Below are 19,048 nucleotides of genomic sequence, written 5' to 3' on the forward strand. Positions count from 1 at the left end.
AGCTACGATTGGTTGAAAAAGAATTCGGTGGGACCATAAATGATGTATCGAACATTATATTAGTCCTGTCTGTACCCATCTTTGGATATGGTGTGCACCACACGCAGCCTTTTCCAGCCTCAAAATGCTGGCACGGCGCGGGTGCGTTAAGAGCTTCGCGTCGCGGCGTGTCTTGCGCTCCACATGGCGTTTCTCTGGTGTATTTGGTGTGCATTCGAATCTAAATTCTTCATCAATTCTCTCAATATCTTCATTGTCAGTTCCTCTGACTAGTGAGCTACGTGAGCGCGTGAAACATGCACCTTTGGCTCCGACGTACGACCCGACAGTTGTCGAGCAAGGATGGCAGCAATACTGGCAGCAAGCATTGTCTCCAAACACTCCACTAAAGCGTATGGATACATCTTCCTCTAATAAGGTGTTCAGTATGATCCTGCCGCCGCCTAACGTCACAGGAGCGCTCCATATCGGCCACGCATTGACCATCACTATCCAGGACGCCATCGCTCGCTGGCACCGTATGCGCGGCTTCGATGTTCGCTGGCTCCCGGGATTAGACCACGCAGGGATTGCAACGCAAAGTGTCGTAGAGAGGAAGCTACACAAGGAGCGAGGCCTCTCTCGCTACGATTTAGGCCGTGAAGCTTTCGTGGACCAAGTGTGGCAGTGGAACGAGCAATACGGAGGCAAAATTATGAACCAGATCGACCATCTCGGCGCAATTGTGAAGAAAGACCAACCGTATTTTACGCTGGATGAACAACGGTCCGGGGCCGTAATTAACGCCTTTGTGACGCTCCATGAGAAAGGATTAGTGTACCGTAAACGCAGGATGGTCAATTGGTGTCCGACGTTACAAACGGCCATTTCAGATATCGAAGTGGACGCGGAACAATTGGAGAAAGCCACCAGGAAAATGTTACCGGGAAGAGACAAAGCCGTGGAGTTTGGCGTCATGCATCGCTTCAAGTACCAAGTTGCCGACTCGGATGAGTATTTGGAAGTGGATACCACTCGACCTGAGACCATTTTTGGAGACGTAGCGGTGGCGGTGCACCCAGACGACTCGAGGTATCAACGATATCACGGGAGATACGTGCTCCATCCTTTCTCGAAGGAAATGATACCGATTGTTACCGATGAAACGCTGGTCAACATGGAACTGGGAACTGGTACAGCTGCACGTGGCTGCTGAGTATTGAGATAACTAGGGGGCTGATAAAGGCGTTTATTTAATTTGCTGATAGGTGTTGTGAAGGTCACGCCAGCGCATGATCCGAAGGACTTTGAGTGTGCCCAGCGTCACGCTCTGCCCGAAGTGGAAGTCATCGATAAGTACGGGAAACTGTGTGGTGATATCGACCAGGAATTTATCGGATTGGACAGGTTTGATGCACGTCAACGCGTTGTCGAGGCGTTGCAGAAGATGAGTCTTTACGTGGACAAGGTAGGATGATCGTCCAACAGCTAGACGTCTCACTCTAACTATACTGCTTCAGCTTGACCATGCCACAGCGCTGTCGATCTGCTCGCGGTCAGGAGATGTCATCGAGCCGCTGCTCATGCCTCAGTGGTATGTGGACTGTAGCGCAATGGCTAAGCGCGCAGCAGACAACGTTCGCAATGGCGTGATGACAATAGAGCCGAAATCCCATGCGCACACGTGGTTTTTCTTTCTGGATAATATCCAGGATTGGTGTGTTAGTCGACAGCTGTGGTGGGGCCATCGTATCCCTGCGTATCGTCTGAAACCTGGCGCAATTGGAGCGGAAGCGAGCGACAAGTGGTTTGTTGCTGCGTCTCTCACGGAGGCTCGACAGAAGGCGGAGACGGAGCTGGGCTGCGAGCTGCGAGATGAAGACTTGGAGCAAGATATGGACGTGCTGGATACGTGGTTCAGCTCGGGTTTGCTGCCTCTTTCGGCCTTTGTAAGTGTGTCACATTAAGTCAGGTACTAAGAGTTGCTTCTAACTATCTGCGTGACAGGGTTGGCCTAATGCGAGCAGCGGTGACGCTGTGACTCAAGATCTGAGTGCGAGTTACCCTTTGGATATCATGGAAACGGGTTCTGATATCCTCTTTTTCTGGGTGGCACGGATGGCCATGCTGTGTGAAGAGGTGAGCACGGCTCTAGTTGCTGTCTCGTCCATAACTTGTAACGTGTTGCTTGACGTAGTTTTCCGGTCGCGTCCCGTTCGAGAAGGTGCTACTGCATCCAATGGTTCGGGATAAGGCTGGTCGCAAGATGTCCAAGAGTCTGGGCAACGTCATTGATCCGCTGCACGTGATAAATGGCATCAGTCTTGACCAGTTACTCTCGGACTTGCAGGTACAAAAGGCAGCCACTCTCTACATGTAGCTGTTATGATACTAAAGCTGACAGGTCTTTTCGTAGGGTGGAAATGTCGGATCTCGAGAACTCCAGAAGGCAGAGAAGGAATTGCAGAAAGAATTCCCCAAGGGGATCCCTACGTGTGGAGCTGATGCGCTACGCTTCACTCTCGCCTCGTATCTCCAACAAGGGCGACAGATCAACATGGACGTGCAGCGTGTCGTCTCGTATCGTCATTTCTGCAACAAGCTGTGGAATGCTGTACGCTACGCTCTGCCACTGCTCGAGCGGGACGACGAAGCTCTGGAGTCGGTGGATCTCGCTCTCTTACGTGACGACATGACGCTCGCTGATCGCTGGATCTTGAGTCGACTGGTGAGCAATTTGTTGCATTTCTAACGTTGTTTAAACCTTACTAATCATGTTTTTGTGTCGCTGTTGAAGGCTGCTGTTACGTCCGAGGTGAACGACGGCATCGCAGCGAATCAGCTAGCCACGAGCGTCTCGGCCATCCAACGGTTCTTCGTCCAGGAGTTGTGTGACGTCTACATCGAGTTCAGCAAGCCAGTGCTGTATGGCAACCGCCTTGAAGAAGACGATGACTGCACGGAAGAACGACGTGCGCGAAAGCGGAGCGCCCAAGCTACGCTGCATCGCTGTCTGGACTACTCGATGCGCCTGCTGCACCCTTTCACGCCGTTTGTCACGGAAGAATTGTGGCAACGTATCCGGGAGGCAGATCCTCTCACGGCATCACGCGAAGAGGACGTCGAGACCTCAATCTTGTGTGCAGAGTACCCGGAACAGTCTCACGTGAGCTCGTGGATTGACGCGGATGCTGAAGAGAGGATGGCGGTACGTTTTATTTTCCTCTATTAGCTGGATATCTCCCCTCGCTAATCCTATGCGAACTCGCTGTTCTTACAGCTTGTCATCGACGTGATCCATGGAATTCGCTCACTTCGCCACACCGTCAAAGTTCTGGCCCCCAACGCGACGCCAACGGCTGACAGGTACAGAGCTTACAACACTTTTTGACAATGATGTGTACTAAACGTTCACGTGTGTCTTAACAAGTGAGCGTCCTACTGTTCGCATCGATTGCTCCAACGCGACTGTGTATTCCGAGCTGAAGGATGCGCAGCGTGACGTCGAGACGCTTTGCCGCGTCAATGTTGACTTCGCTGTATCTGGCGATGGATTTCCGTCCTCTTCGTCGCCTCACGTACTCTCACACTCCGTCTCGGACTCCTGTCGAGGTTTGTTTGAGTTTCATTGTACCTTGCGCTCACGTAGTAACAAGCTCTAACGTACTACTTGTACTGTCAACAACACAGTGATGCTGGCGGTCCCGGACGATGCTGAGACGACGCAACGGGTAGCTAACGAGATATCCCGATTAGAGAAGCGTGTCGCCAAGAGTACCTCCGCCGCTGAAGCTCTTGTCCGACGCCAGCAGGGACCACACTACGTCACTAAAGTACCTGAAACCGTGCAAGCACAAGACGCACAACGTCTTGTTCAGCTGCAAACCGAGATCCAGGCGACGGAGAAGAGCCTAGTGGCACTGCATGAGCTTCAGCGACTCTACTAACCCCACAAACAGCAAAGCACATGGAGAGATTTTTTAATCATCTTGCCGCCTTTTGTGCTTTTTTCTAGTTTTTTTTACGGAGGGGAGTGCTATACTACAGTAGCTTTACTTGTTCAATGTGCAGTGAACTTGGCGGCGTTTCGAATGGGAAGATATGAAATACGCACAACACAGAAGTGCTCGAGAACGCGTGTATTGTAGCGACGAAGAGCAAAGTGACGGGAAGTTTACATGTATTGAAACTAGGTCAAGCGTGCCAACCCCAGTAGATTACTGCTAATCTACAAATGTCGAGAAGTACCTGATCGCAACCGCGTCAACAAAGTCGTTTGCAAGGGAGGAGGATAGCCTGTCAATGTGAAACAGAGAAAACGTTAAGAACACATGTACAGATCTGAAAAACACACGAAACCATCCCACAAAACGTCGTGGACGGGACTGCTGGTAGGCGCCTGCGTCTGCACGCCTCGCGACGCACTTTTAGCGAGAGAGACAGGCCCCCAGTTCGTCGAAGTTCAAGGAAGCAAATGTCTTCCGAATGTGGTGGGCTGCCGCTGCTCATCAACAGCCCACGAGATCGGAACCTGGCAGTCGCGTGCAAGCCTTCGGTGATCACCCTGCCGCACCAGCGCCAGCAGTATGGTACGCCTCCAGCGCAGCGAGCTACCACACGAGACTCTCCGAGCCGGCGACTTGATCCAGTACTATTCGCGGGCGTTAGTTGCCGGAGACGCGAGAGGCTACCGCAAGAGCCGCGTTCTGAGGATCGCGCAGTTTAATGACGTAAATTATCCGATACGTGTGGACACCGGCGAGATCCTGGAGCTGTCGCACATGATGCGCCGCGTGGCCAACATCTCTGGCATACCATTTGAAGTCGCCGTGTGGAGAAAGATGAGGACTTACGAACTAGTGGATGGTTCTGTGGATCTCCCGACGAGATCCACCATTTTAAAATCTGCTATACGACAAGCAGTTGACGATGCCTCTGCTGCAGTGGCGCAGCAGCTACGAGTGGAGAGAGAAGCGGCGGACACCCACGCTGCAGCAAACTTCGCTGGAAGAGTCTCCGAAGCTGCTCGAGACGTTAGTGTCTCCAGCACCTCTGAATTACGTTTTCAGCCACCCGCAACAAGTGGAGGCGAGCGCACAGACGTTAGTGAAGGACCTGCGAGCGAGGAAAAGGTGTCAGGACAAGTTCGGATGGAGATACTTCTTCAGTTAGCAGCTTCTGATTCTGATTCTGAGTCTCTGGAATCGGTGATGAACACCACTTCGACGCCCAGCACTACGACTGTGCGTGTAGAGCCCAGCATTAACACACTACCCGTTTCCTCATATCCAGGAACAAGTGCGGAGAGCGAGGATTCTTCTCCAGATAGCACGCAACCTTCGGAGAGCCCGGATGAGGTGCTGGACCCCCAGCAGTACCTGGCCGCTATACCGACTCGTTTGGAAATAAACAAAATCTGCCACCAAGCAAAAAAGCGGTCAAACCAGTGGCATGTACCCCGCTCGCGGAAGAGGAAGCATATGGCCCGTAGTGCGATCACCAGGTCTGGAGCCAACGTCTACCATTCTCGCAACGTTACAGCCAAGAAGATGAAGAACTTCCTGAAGCTCCCGTTCGTTCGAGAGCGTTTGAAAGCCTTACACGTACTACGGCCGAGCTACACGACGCAGAAGGATACGGCTGAGGTATCGCTGGCGCCTGCAGTGACAGTTAAGTGGCCGAACGGAGTGGACGAGATTAATGAGTGTCGAATTCCTGAAGGACTGCAGTTCCCTCACGTCGGAGACTTCGATCCCTGTAGCTGCGTTGGCGACTGTTTCTTCGACACCTGCGAGAACGCACAGTCCTCCATCTACTGCACATCGAAATGTTGTCGGCTAGATGCATTGTGCAGTAATGCGCCAAGGAACCGAGCGACGCTGAAGCTTTTTGAAACCGCTCGTTTTGGTTTAGGAGTGTATACTACTGCTTTTTTGGACGTCGGGGACATCTTGGGCTAGTATGTGGGTCAGCTACGTGCGCACGAGGAGCAGATTGAGGGTCAGCCAGAGGTGGCAAAGAAGTACAACAGCGGCTACACGATGCTGTACTACACGAAGTCTACAACCAAGAAGTACGTGTACATCGAAGCTGGCAAGTGTGGTTCCTTGATGCGATTCCTCTCGCATTCCTGTGTACCAAACGCGGATTTCATTGAAATGCGCAACGGACGCAACGTTAAGATCCTTGTCGTAATGAGAAGGCTGTGAAGGCAGGCACTGAGATAACGGTGAACTACGGTGATGAAGTGTGGTTTAAGTGTGCTTGTGACGAGTGCTGGCAAGAAGAGTAGTAGGAGTGTAGGTTCTCATAATACACGTTTGATTTTGGCATCAGCTTCGGTCTATTTTTCGCTGCAGAACATCTTGCGGTGATCCAGCACTTCCGATATGAGCTTCTGCAACACAGACACCTAACAGGTATCTTACTGCTACTTGAGCGGACACTGTGCAAGCGCGCAAATTCGACTACGATCGGTTCCTCGCTCTCAGCACTGGCATCACCACGCGTATAAGGCCTGTGAGTGTCAACTGCGAATATGCACGTAATAACTCTGATGCTGGAGTCAAAACTTCGTTTTAGTTTATATCCTCGGTTGTATTGTGATCAGGAGGTCTTAAGCGACGTGTGGCACCTTACTCCGCCACCTACGTGTACGAGGCGAAGGTGCTGGAGGAAAACAAAAGTGTTATGATGTAAATGCTCGCTCTAACTGTTACTGTAGACGTATTAAAAGACCACTGCACCCGATCCTGAGTATCTACCAAGCCGTACGCATGTGCTGGAGCTGATACTTTACTCTAGAGACAGCGCAGGCCCAATAAGACGAGGTCTTCCTCCCAGCGTATCGCTACTGCGCTTGCCAGTAACTCCTTAAGCAGAGTTCCCATTTTAAGGCGACGTCGCAGTGTGTAGTCACGCTTCAACACTCGGTTGAACTGCTCAACAGGGTTGTTTGTGGTAGCAAACGCACAGGGAGTTCGAAAGCACTGCCACATAGTAAAGTTTCCTCGCAGCCATTGTTCGTCAAGGTACGTACAGAAGTCGACCAGGTAAGGGTACAATCTCCAGGTCTGCAAATACTGCTCCAGCATCCAGGAAAATGATATTTCGTCACGGGCGAAGTGCAAGTCGTACAGACCACGAACCAGTGCTGCTGCTACATGTGAGGAAAATCCCTTCAGCCTCTTTTCCACGTTAGTCATTACGTGGAAAAAACACATGAGATACTGAAGCTGTGGATCTTCGCGAAATACCATAAAAATGGCATTCCGCTGCGCCTTCTCTGCGTCTCCCATTACGTATCGAGGAGCCAGCCTTTTAGTTGTAATCCAGTAGTACAGGCGGCTTAAAGAAGCCAAACACGCCTCGTAGATTGGCTGCGTCCGCTGCGAGACGATAAAAACTGCCACGAGATGGAGGCTGCGAGCTCGGTCCGATATACCAACCACTAAGACTGGGTAGTCGGACGGGTTTAATTTGAACGTCGCGTCCATATGAAGGACGTAGCTCTCTGGAGGCACTGAGAGCCTCTTCACCATGTTCTTTGTCGCTACACCCACAACGAAAGGTTCTTCGTCCGAGCCGTCGCCCACCACAGGCTTGCCATCTGCGTCCAGATCCCAAGCGAAAGTAAAAGTCTCATTATCGTCTTCAGTACCAGTGAACGCGTGTGAGTGAATCCACTGCGTGAGATCGTCGACGCGATCGTGGTTGTCAAGCTCGGTACGCGCGTAGTAGTTGCAGAAATTTTGTACTTTGCCCAGAAGAGGGATGTCGCTCGCTGACATGTGGAAGTTTCGAGCCATGGCGTACTGGATACGAAGTGGTCGGAGCCTTTGCTTCGCGAGCTCTCGGCAGTATTCTTTCTGCTGTCTGGAAAGCTTAATTCGCTTGGGGGAAGAGGCTCCAGTGAAGTGCTCGCCCAACTCGTAGATGTAGGTATCACCAGAGTGAGAGCAGTCCAGCACCTTGCCGCGCCACGAGCAAGTGAGGTCGCTGCAGGTGCTGGACTCGCATTTGAGTAGCCTATAGCGCATGCTGTGGTGGTCACCAACGCGGCATACGCTACAGGACATTGTGTTGCTCTTGTCGGTGCTGTGGATCTTGAACGTGGCCAGGATGGCGTCGGCTTCGTCGCGGCCGAGCTCAAAGCCCAGATCTCGCCACGGCAGCGTCCGAGGCATGGTGCTTAAACGAATGAAAAGGGAGCCAATCTGATTGGACGCTAGACTCCAGTCTGAGGAGCCTTGGGTGTGCTGGTTTTGTGCAGTATGGAAGCCACGGACGAGTCTGCCGTGCACGAAGCGCGGCCAGTTGTGTAGGTCCAGTAGTATAGAGTGGCGACACGCATCACGATGTGCCAACACGCATCACGATGTATTTACTGGCTAGTAAGTGTGTTTTTCAGGGTCTCCACGTGCCAAGACGCAGTTTGGGGGATTTCTCCACGTTTCAGGTGCCGACGCAACACTGTCGAGTGGTTTTCACGCGTTGTCTGTGAAACAACCGAGTTGAACCTTTGTTCACCGGGTCCGGATCTCGAACCCGTTTAGGGTTCAGGGAGCTACTTTGAAATACAATTGAATTTACCGAAGATCTTGCTATCGTGACGGGATGCAATAAAAAAGCGAGCGTAAGGAAATGTGTGCATGTTCGTAAGCGGAAGTGAAACCTTTACAACTGCGGAGACGCCAGCCCAATTAACACCGGGGTTTGTTTTAGTCACCATTCGCATCGCCATCTAAATGACCCCTTTCACCCATTCTCCATGTTGCAGCGTCAAGTGCACATTTCTCAGCTCGATAGCGCAATGGCGTGGTTGAAGGTGCTTTTCGCCTGGTTACGAACACACCTGCATCGACCAGTGTGATCGTCACCAAGAATGGTACACCTCGACCCACATTTGCCACACCTACTGTAGTACGACGACCTGGTTCCGGGTCGGCACCATTCGTTTCTGGCTCCGGATCCATTGAAGCTATCATCGAGGCGCTCTCATCCTCAGCTTCAGGCTCCACATCGGGGACGGGCGCCATATCATTCGCAGCAGTCTTTGACGCGTTTTCGACTTCAGGATCGGGATTATCAAGGTCTTCACGGCCAACAGCGTCGTCGCTGATGGCTTCGTTTGAGGAGTCTAGAGTGACGGTGACGTCCAGCTCGTCGTCCAATTATTCAGCATTGATCACCTATGGCTCAGGCGCTTCGTATAAGCTCGCAACTCCGCTCACTGCTAAGCGTTCCGTTGTACCGACGTACCGGAATTGGGTAGGTCCCCCAGAACTGCAAGGTGACGCTGCCTGCTGGCGAGAGGCTCACATCATGGACAAATGTCCGTCCAACTACGACCGTCACGAAGCCACCAACACCTGCTGGGCGGAATGTCCGATCGAGTTTCCAGTGAGATGCGGCATTGAGTGTGTTCGTCAAAACGACGACTGTGGTCGTGAAATCTTCTACAAGGTCTCTTCACTTATCAACGTCGGTCTCAATGGAATCATGGACAACTGGTTCGGCAAGTTTTCTCTTATGGCCAAGAAGGTTCGAACCGCCGTGTATTGTTCCTGTATGATCCTTGGTTTGATCCGAGGCATGCTCCGATACATCCGCAGTGTCAAGAGCTCAGACCCTCAAGCTTCTCAGGATAAAATCCTTGCTATGCTATACCAGGCAAACGTTGTGGTGGTGGAACTCCCTATTACTATCAAGTATTGCATGGGTGATAAGCCAACCAGAGAGTGGTGGCTGGCAGATCAAATCGTGGGCTCAACACAGTATATTTGACGCAAGTTCTTTCCCACGATGATGAGCTGATCACAAGCTGGAACCGGTTCAAAGCCTTCATTAAAGGCGCAAACTTCACAGCTCCACCGGAGATGATCACTAAAGGGGAGATCGGATACCTCACGGACGCTCTGAAGTCCAAATCGACTTGTGGCCACGACTTGCAAGGTCTAGTAGACCGCACGTGGGCTACGATTGGGGAACTTCGGGAACACAATCCTGGTATTACTGAGGATCAAGTGCGACTTGCGATTGAGAGCACTGAGCTTGTGATAACAGACATTGCCATGGTAACAAGTAACTGCATGGAGCTGCTCGTTGAACAATCCAACGATGTTACTGCGTACAGGACTCGTGACAAGATCCGCAAGACCTTCGGGGTGATCATCAACGACCTTATTACGAAGGGAACAAGCAACAACGGCACGTCGTACAAGGCCAACGAGTACACCTACAAGGCACTAAACCAAGGCCTCAACTTTTGGGTTATTACGGGCTTCGATATGACTGGTATTTCCAGTATGATCTCCGATTATTTCATGGCTATCTGCGGCCCCACACAGTTTATCGGAGAGGTGGACGATGGTACCCATCCGCATACACTTGGATTGAAGACCGTCCAGAAAGCTTTCCAGAACAGTACCATGTCTTGGACAAAAAAGGGAGACGGTGAGGTGATCATCAACTTCAGCAGTTACGATACGAAAAATGGGACGGTAAACATCATGTCTGGAGGAGACAAAGTTGACGAAGTGGATGTCGCTGCGGGCGGAAAAGCCACGTGAAAATCGACTGTGAAGAAGCTGGGCGGCAAGACGCTGTATTTGGATATATGGCGTCCAGGCTTCCTGGGGCTTCCGGGCACGGGAGGTGGTTCTTTGATGCTGTGGGTACCTCACGCAGCCGCAAGTGGTCATTTAGATTTAATTGTGAAGCTGAACGTGAGTTAAAGTAAGATAAATGTTTTTTTCCTGTATATTTCTAGCTATTTCACCCACAAAAATATATGATCTTAATCCAGAAGCAACTTGATGCTAATGTATCTGTCACTTGATTTCTGTATCCGTTATGTACTTTTATGTCACTACAAAGAAAAACGTGTATTTCACTGAAATCAAGTGAAAATTTACTCAAGACTTCAACACAGCATCACGAATTTTAATTTAGGTGCTGCTAATACTGTAGTTGTATACACTCAACTTGAAGTGAAAATATATTACCGGTACCAGTATCTAATTAGTCGTGCATCGTACTTAAGAAATTATTTAGGGTAACATAACCATAAGTAGTCATGCACCACAAATAATCGTGCACCATAATTAGACGTGCACCAAAATTAGACATGCAACATAATTAATCATTCCAGCGAGTGGCCAGCAGCCCTCAACTCGGCGAGCAAGCTGCTCAAGCCGTGCCACAACAACATAAATGTCCGAAGGAGGAGGTCGCACACTGCAGTAGATTGTTGCTGTCGCTGACCGCGAGCAATGCGTGCAATGGATGGAAGGAGACATGATTAAAAACGGTGAAAAGGGCCTCCCTGGGTGCGCCATTGCACAATTCTCAACTTTTTTCGCTCCGCTGACCGTCGTGTCAGCCTAAACAAGGCAATAGATTGGTGTAAAAAGCGCTCCTCGCTTCAGCTAGCAGTAGAAGAGCAAGGACAGCATAAGTACGCAAGAACGGCGCTCGGAGGTTGACACCAGCTCATTCGCAAGGCTCTCTCGAGTCGTGGCCCCAAGATAGACGGTCATTGGGAATGGCTCTACCCTCAACTTCTTACCGAGTTTGAGAGGCTTAGACATGCGGGTGTTAAGCTATCTTCCCGCCTTCTTATGGACATGGCTACAGCTATGATTCAAGATTCAACTCACCCGCTCTACAACACAGCTTTTAAGTTCAACGGCAAGTTTTTTTCTTTACTTATTTCCCCACGACGCATTCAAGATTTTACAGAGCGTTATAATATTGTGTACCGAAAGTTTAAATGCAAAAATGTGATGCCAAAATGGCACAGATCGAGCAGTCTATTGCTCGGCACTTGGGCCAGCTGAAGAGGCGTTTTGATGATGTTCAGCTGGACCCTGAAGAGCAGTACAATATGGAAGAAAGTCACTTTGTCATAGACCAAGATGACGGTAAGACCCTCGACTTTCGTGGTGCAGAAATAGATAAATACCGTAGCATCGTTTCAGGTACGAAGTACAGATTTAACCATGTTTGAGTATCTGCGTCATTTGAAAATTATCTATAGACTAACCTTATACTATTTTATGACAATAGGTCTGAAGGTATAACTATGTGTGTCTTAATTATGGGTAATGCCAATGTCACATTTCTCTGCCCAATGCTGATCTTCAAAACCGCAAAGTCGAACTATCCTATTCAAGGCCTCTCGGATTGCATTAATGGGGTCTTCTATCGTACATCCCCGAGTGCGCTCATGAACAATCGCATCTTGGTTGAATGGCTGCGCGAGACGCGCAGTTGGGGTCCAGCAGGCCCGTTTGCCAAAGAACGCCAGTTATGGCTCGATAACGCTAGTGGACATGCAGGAGAAGAGATGCAGAAGGCTGCACGCGAGCTGCAAACACGCGCACGATTTTCCCCGCCTAACACGACCGATTTTGTGCAGCCAGCGGATTGCTTTCCAATTCAGCAAATTAAGGTACACTGGCGGAACCTATGCGAGCGTCGCAATTTGGAGGCTATTAGACGGGGGGAGTGGATGCAAGGCGCAAAGTCAAGCGGGGCTTGCCAATCCTGGAAAGTGTTTCTTCTTAGAAACAGCGGTAGAGTGTATTCGCCTCGTCAATGCTGAAAAATACAAGAAAGGGGTGACCTGGGCAAAAACGTCGATGGTGTTATGCGGGCTAGATGTGGGCAACAACGGTAAGTGGGAGGCAAATCAGCTATGTAAGTCGTTGCAGGATATCATTGCGAGATGCAAAGAGGATTTCAGTACAGGATATCAGGAGACTACTGCAAGTGCATCAGTGTAATAAAAAGCTTAATGTGAACTTTCAAAACCACCATTATTAGTCGTGCACCCTAATAATTCGTACGCAAAAATTCTCCTTTCGGAATGCATCACCATAATTAGTCAGTGTCAGAATAATTAGAGTGAAGGGTGAACATGGAAGTCTTCATTCTACAAATGGACCGTTTGCGTACTACCTCAAAAATGTCAGTTTTGTACTTCCTCTGTCCGAAAAGATAAGCGGTAAGAGCAGTCAGAATATTTTTTTACAATTGGAATGCGTTAAACTGTGTTGTGATGTACTGGTCCTCACGGTTGGTGCCGAGCCTACTAAAAGGCTTTGTTGTTGAGGGTGCAGGGGGGCTGCCGTAGCTTTAGCGTCAGAGGAAGACGTTCGACTCAAAGAGTCACTAATATTAAGTTCCTTATCCAAAGGACACTTACAGCCCAAGACCAGGGCTCAAAGTTAATACCTTAACTTTCATGCTTCAAAACCAGAAGTGTTTTATTTACTATATTGCGGCCAAGCCGCCTAGGGGTAAATGTATCTCTTTAACTATCTAGCATAGTTAAACCTAATCAAATGCATAACGTGTGGCTTTCAGCCAACGTACTGAGAGACCTTGTTAGCTCTCCAACTTATGTACTGAGCGTTTGTTAACTCTCCGGGTACTTCGTACCCCTGTGTGCTCCACACCATGTAACCCCGTTACACTCCCCCCCACTAAGATGAGAACATTCCGTTCTTGAAACTTTCCTACGGGAGGTCACGTCTTGTTAAGATGGCGGAGGTTACTACACCCCACATCAGCGCTGTACAGTTCCGTGAGCTCACAAACGCCTACGCATCGTTGATGCCCAACTTCTCGTCGTCGGCCCACGGCCCAATGTTCCAAGCGCAGCGCGCATCTTGCTCTCAAGCGGTCTCAGACCTACGCTCGCGCTCTGCGCCTACTCCAAGAGTTGCAAACCGCTTCGAGCAATGCTCTTGACTCATTCGAGTCGTCGACAGCAGCTCAGCGGTTGAGCACTCGCTTCACAAGCGATAGGTCGGTGGTTCGAACCCACCAGGGCACAGCCCTCTCGCTCCATGAACGATTGTTCACACTTGGGCAATCATAAGGGCAACACCCTTTTAGCTTAATGGCTGAGCGTTGGCTTTGGAAGCCACAGGTCGGTGGTTCGAACCCACCAGGGCACAGCCCTCTCGTTCCATGAACTGTTGTCCTTGAATGGACAAGCTTAAGGGCGACGCCCTTGCAGATCAGTGGTCGAGCGTTGGCTTTAAATGCCACAGGTCGGTGGTTCAAACTCACCCGGGCGCAGCCCTCTCATACCATGAGTAGTCCGTTCTCAGACTGACGTACGGACATCCCCTTATAGCTCAGCGGTAGAGCTCCGGCCTGTCAAACCAAAGACCAGTGGTTCGATCCCCGTCCGGGACACCAGTTTCGCTGTTACAGCGCATCCACATTTGGATCATGCTCATCGAGCAAGTTGTTTCAAAACAACTCTGCGTCTATCGAGACGCTTGTGCCTGAACCTTGTTCAGCACAACACGAAGCACCTGCTTCCTTCGGGACCATGTCCCTATCACCACGAGGTCTCTCCACCTCCTGTTCCCGCTGCGAGCACCGCTCATACGTACGAGCTGGCTGCTGCAGCCACTGGTCAGAGCCTGAGCTCAACTGACCTGATCGCTCCCCACTCTAGTGGGAGGCGCCCAGCGCCTGGCGACGCTGTCGCACGCCGTGATGGCGCTTCGGCACATGATGTGACCGGTCGTAAGCGTCAACGACGTCAGGGCAATCTTGCCGGAGGATAACCTCAAACTCCCATGAGTTCTGTGAGTGAGGGTAATCCCTCCACTTCACCAAGTACTGGGTACGACCCTGGCGTCTACGCCGCGCCACAAGGCATTCCACGTGATAGTGGAGCTCACTATGCTCATCGAGCAGAGCAGGAGGAGGCCTTGCCTCAGCTGGGCTCTCGCGGGGAGAGTCAGCACTTGCCGGAACGGCGTCTGCGTCCATACGACGCCGGCGTCCACGACGCGAACGTTCACGTTCACCACCCATCGGTCGATCTCGAAGAGATGGTCCACCTTGTGGATAGGTTAGAGCCATCACTGTTGACTCACAACCAGGTCTCGGATCTTGAGCGTCCAGTCGCTCGGCTGAACGTTCAGCTTGCCTTGCTCCTGCATCGCGAGCACTTCGCTCCGCGACCTGTGGCTCTGCCACATGCTGTTGATCAGCCATCTGTGGGTCCACCACTTGCTGTCGTTCACTCTCCTGTGGCTCTACGACCTGCCGCTCTGAAGCTGTCCGTGGTCCAGCCACCGTTGGTGCCAACGCCTCCGCGCTCACCTGAGCAGGGTCTTGATATGGCTTGAGCAAGCCAACATAGAAGACCGGATGCGTGCGCATCTTCTTCGGAAGGCTGAGCGTATACGCTAGGTCCTTCCTGGCCACGACCTTGAACGGTCCTATGAACCGAGGTCTTAACTTCGTCTTGAATACTGCAGACACTGCATGAGTCGGTAGGTTTTTTGCGTTTAATAAAACTTGGTCGCCGATCTCAAACCTCTCAACATTGCTTCTGCCCTCGGCATCTGCATGTTCCTTCTGCGTGCCTTGGCTTTCAGCCATAGCGTCGCGTACTTGACGCATTACGCTCAGTCTCAAAGAGACAAAGTCATCGACTTGCTTGCGAACCGCAACAGGGCTGACATCAGCTAGCCGCTCGGCTATCCCTCCCCTATCCAGCCCTGAGCCACTACGTGGCGGCGTCAGTGGGACGAGAGGGTCACCAAGCCGATCACATAGAAGGGAATGTACTCTGTCGAGGCTGCACGGCATTATTTAATGCGAACTCAACGAGTGGGAGCATCTGGATCCAGCATTTTGGCGCCTCAGCGCATACGCTTCGGAGGGTATCCTCCACAACGCGATTCACGCGTTCGGTTTGACCATCGGTCTGCGGATGGTCCGCTGTGGACATGTCCAAACGGGTGCCGAGCACTCTGAAGATGGGCGTCCCGACCTTCGCGGTGAAGCGCGGGTCTCGATCCGAGACAATTGTCTCAGGCAAGCCATGTTGGCGAAAGACTCGGCCTAAAAACAGCAAAGCTGTACTTTCACCCTCAATGGTGTCCGGCACTGCCGCTAAATGAGCCATCTTGCTCAATCGGTCTACAAAGATCACTATACCCGTGTTTCCCGCCTTATCCTTGGGAAGGCTAAACACAAAGTCCATACTCATGGACTGCAAGCATCCCTTGGGGACAGGCAAACATGCCAGTGGCGCTGCCGTGTTCGGCGCGGACTTTGTCCGCTGACACGTCTCACACGTGCGTACATAGGTGCCGACCCACTTATACATCTTGGGCCACCAGTACATCGAGCTCACCGAGCCATATGTCTTCTCCCGACCTAAGTTCCCGCCCACGGGCGTATCATGAACCTCATAGAGGATTTGATACTTTAGATCCTCATCATGAGGAACGACTACACGAGGGTTATCCTCGGAGTCGGTGCTATAGTACAGCAGGCCACCATCGAGCGAGTATCGATGCAGCCTCGCGCGTAAGCGCCCAAATAATTCCTGGTCAGAGTATTTAAACTCTTCGCTCCCAAGAGCCCGTAGCAGCGCTACGCACATGTCGTCCTGTGCATACGCTCTGCGTATCAAGTCAGGCACTGACGACGTCACTGTCGTGACATGAGCTAATTCGTAGTCCGGCCTGCGCGAGAGCGCATCGGCCACTACATTAAGCCGCCCCGGCTTGTACTTCACCTCGAAGTTATACTCGGCAAAGAAGGAAAGCCATCTTGCCATTCTCTGAGAGAGATGAGGCGACTGTGTCGCAGTGCGTAGCGACGCATGATCAGTAAAGATCACAAAAGGCTTAGAGCCTAGCAGGTGTACCCTGAATTTGACTAGAGCATACTTCATTGCAAGTAGCTCTTTGTCATGAAATGGATAGTTCTTCTCTGCAGCTTTGAGCTGGCGAGACTCAAACGCAATCGCGCGCTCACGCCCTTCGGCGTCTGCTTGTAGTAAAGCACAACCGATTGCAAAATCGGAAGCGTCACAGACGACGCTAAACGGACTTTCCGGGTCCGGTAGCGCAAGGATCGGAGCCTGGAGGAGGCTCTCCTTCACAGCCTCAAAGGCTCCGTCGTGCTCGACGTTCCAGCACCATGGTGCGTTCTTCTTAAGGAGATCTGATAATGGCCGAGCCATCTCCGCGTAATTCGCGCTGTACTTGTGCAAGTAAGTGGCTAAGCCTAGTCACTTGCGTAAGTCTTTTTAGTTCTTGGGAGCCGGCTAGTCCACGATGGCCTTGACTCTGGCAGGATCTGCCCGTAAGCCACGCTTCCCAATGAAGCACCCGAGAAAACGTATCTCCTCCGCGCCAAAGACGCACTTGTCCAAGTTGGCATACAACTTATTAGTGCGCATGCACTCGAGCACCGCTCGCAAGTGATCAATGTGGTTATCACGTCTGACTTTCCGTGCTCGGCACGACTATGGACGAATATATCGTCAAAGTACGTCTGAGCGTACGCCCGGTGGGGCCTAAACAACTGCGTCACAAGACGATTGAGCGTTGCTGGTGCGTTCGACAGCCCCTGGTACATGACCAGCCACTCCCAGAGCATACCGCTCGGAGTACTCACCGCTGTCAGCGGAATGTCGCTCGTTCTCATGAGCAATTGGTAGTAACCATCGACCAAGTCGAGCGCACTGTACAGCGTACAGCCTACCATGTTGTTCTGCAGAACATCCTTGCGTGGAATCGGCGTTTGCGCCGGGATAGTGGCCGCATTTAGCTTGTTAAAAGCATGAACAATGCGCCACTTGCCGTTCGGCTTTCTGACACAGAACGTGATTGTCGAGTGCGGAAACTTACTCTCACGCACCATCCCTGCCTCGTGCTTCGCACGGAAGAATGCGTCAATGACGTCACACTGCTCTCTTGGCAAAGGCCATTGCCTTGCAATGCCTTGCTACGCAGCATTTGGTTCCAGGAACCAGGTCAATCTCATGACACACGCCTCGATCTGAAGGCAGACCCGTCGGTGGGTCTTTCGATACAACGTCTCCATACTCCCTCACCACCGGGTAGAAGGGATCCGAAGGATCTTTGAGGATCGCCGATCCACTTCTTGCGTTCAGCGCCTTCTTGGTGTCCTCTAGGACCGCGTCGTCCACGACGGATGAGGAGTTCAACTCCTCCTCAGGTCCCAGCAGGACCACCTCGGCTAACTCGCCTGCCTTTAAGGCTTCGCCAAACTCGGCAATGGACATCTCGTCCAGCTCTAGCAGAGCATCTGCAGCGGGCAGAGTGTCAAGGCTGATGTCGCCTTCTACCTCCCCCGTCACTCCGTTCACAAGTGTATACAGCTGTTCACAGCAATCACGTGGAGCATCACCGCTCGTCACGTTGGACACATCGTCTGACGTCGAGGACATCACAGACGCCCTGCGTCTTCTTCTCCTCTCCCTCCACGACCGAGCCCGGACGGATGAGGGCGGTGTGGCGACATCTCCGTCACCACCACCGGGTGCAGCAGCACCATCACTCCTCGAAGAGGATACAGTGTCTCGCAAGACACTCGGCTGAAAGCCAAGAGGTCCTTGACCTTCACACAGTGAACTAGGTGTCACTTCACCTGCATCTTCTGGGCCACGCCCATGATGCCTCGACTCGCAGTCGACCGCGACCCTCGGGTCACGCAGCGGTAGGTCATCGACCAGATTCGTACCACTCAGTGGATTACGCGCCACTCCGCGCTCGTCCTCACCAGGACCCGGCAGTTGGTCATTGACCTGACCTGCACCGCTCAGCGGATAGCGTGCCGCACCACGTACGCCCTCAGGGCAAACAGCAGCCTCGTTGATAACAACTTCGGACATACCAATGTCCAGCACTACGGCCGCCTCGGCCTCGAGCTCACGCCAAAAGCGCTTCTGCTTCCTAGCAGAGGTGGGTTCATGGCTCACCAAAGCTCCACTAGGAGCAGGGTGCGACACACCCAGCGTTTTCGACTTCCAATCGATCCATGGATCATGGTGTTCCAGCCATGCGATGCCAAGGATGAGGTCACACCTCTCATCCAGGTCTAAGACCAAACCGCGTTCCACGCTATCGAAGTTCTCAAACTCCACTCCAAGGTCGACAGAGACCTTCGACACAGTTACCAGTGTCCCCGTCGCGAGACGGACCGAGATCGTATCTCTCGTTGGCACTTCCAGTGCTTCAGCATACAGCTGACTCCATCCAGGGTGGAGCGA

The 19,048-nt window shown here is 51.8% G+C and overlaps 1 protein-coding gene and 1 pseudogene across 2 annotated transcripts; both read left to right on the plus strand.

Moving 5' to 3' along the window:
- Nucleotides 1–118: 118 nt before the first annotated feature.
- PITG_08369 (valyl-tRNA synthetase) lies at nt 119–3,926 on the plus strand (the record flags this gene model as incomplete). The annotated part of the gene is made up of 10 exons (XM_002903713.1): nt 119–1,172; nt 1,248–1,447; nt 1,500–1,928; nt 1,987–2,118; nt 2,177–2,329; nt 2,396–2,707; nt 2,777–3,187; nt 3,260–3,345; nt 3,410–3,591; nt 3,736–3,926. The coding sequence occupies 10 exons, from the start codon at nt 395–397 to the stop codon at nt 3,924–3,926; spliced, it is 2,874 nt and encodes a 957-aa protein (XP_002903759.1).
- Nucleotides 3,927–14,118: 10,192 nt separating this feature from the next.
- PITG_27006 lies at nt 14,119–14,189 on the plus strand (annotated as a pseudogene). The gene has a single exon. The product of its transcript is annotated as a tRNA-OTHER (tRNA).
- Nucleotides 14,190–19,048: the final 4,859 nt, after the last annotated feature.

The sequence above is a fragment of the Phytophthora infestans genome, genomic scaffold (assembly GCF_000142945.1).
Source record: "Phytophthora infestans T30-4 supercont1.13 genomic scaffold, whole genome shotgun sequence".
Classification (NCBI taxonomy): Eukaryota; Oomycota; class Peronosporomycetes; order Peronosporales; family Peronosporaceae; genus Phytophthora; species Phytophthora infestans.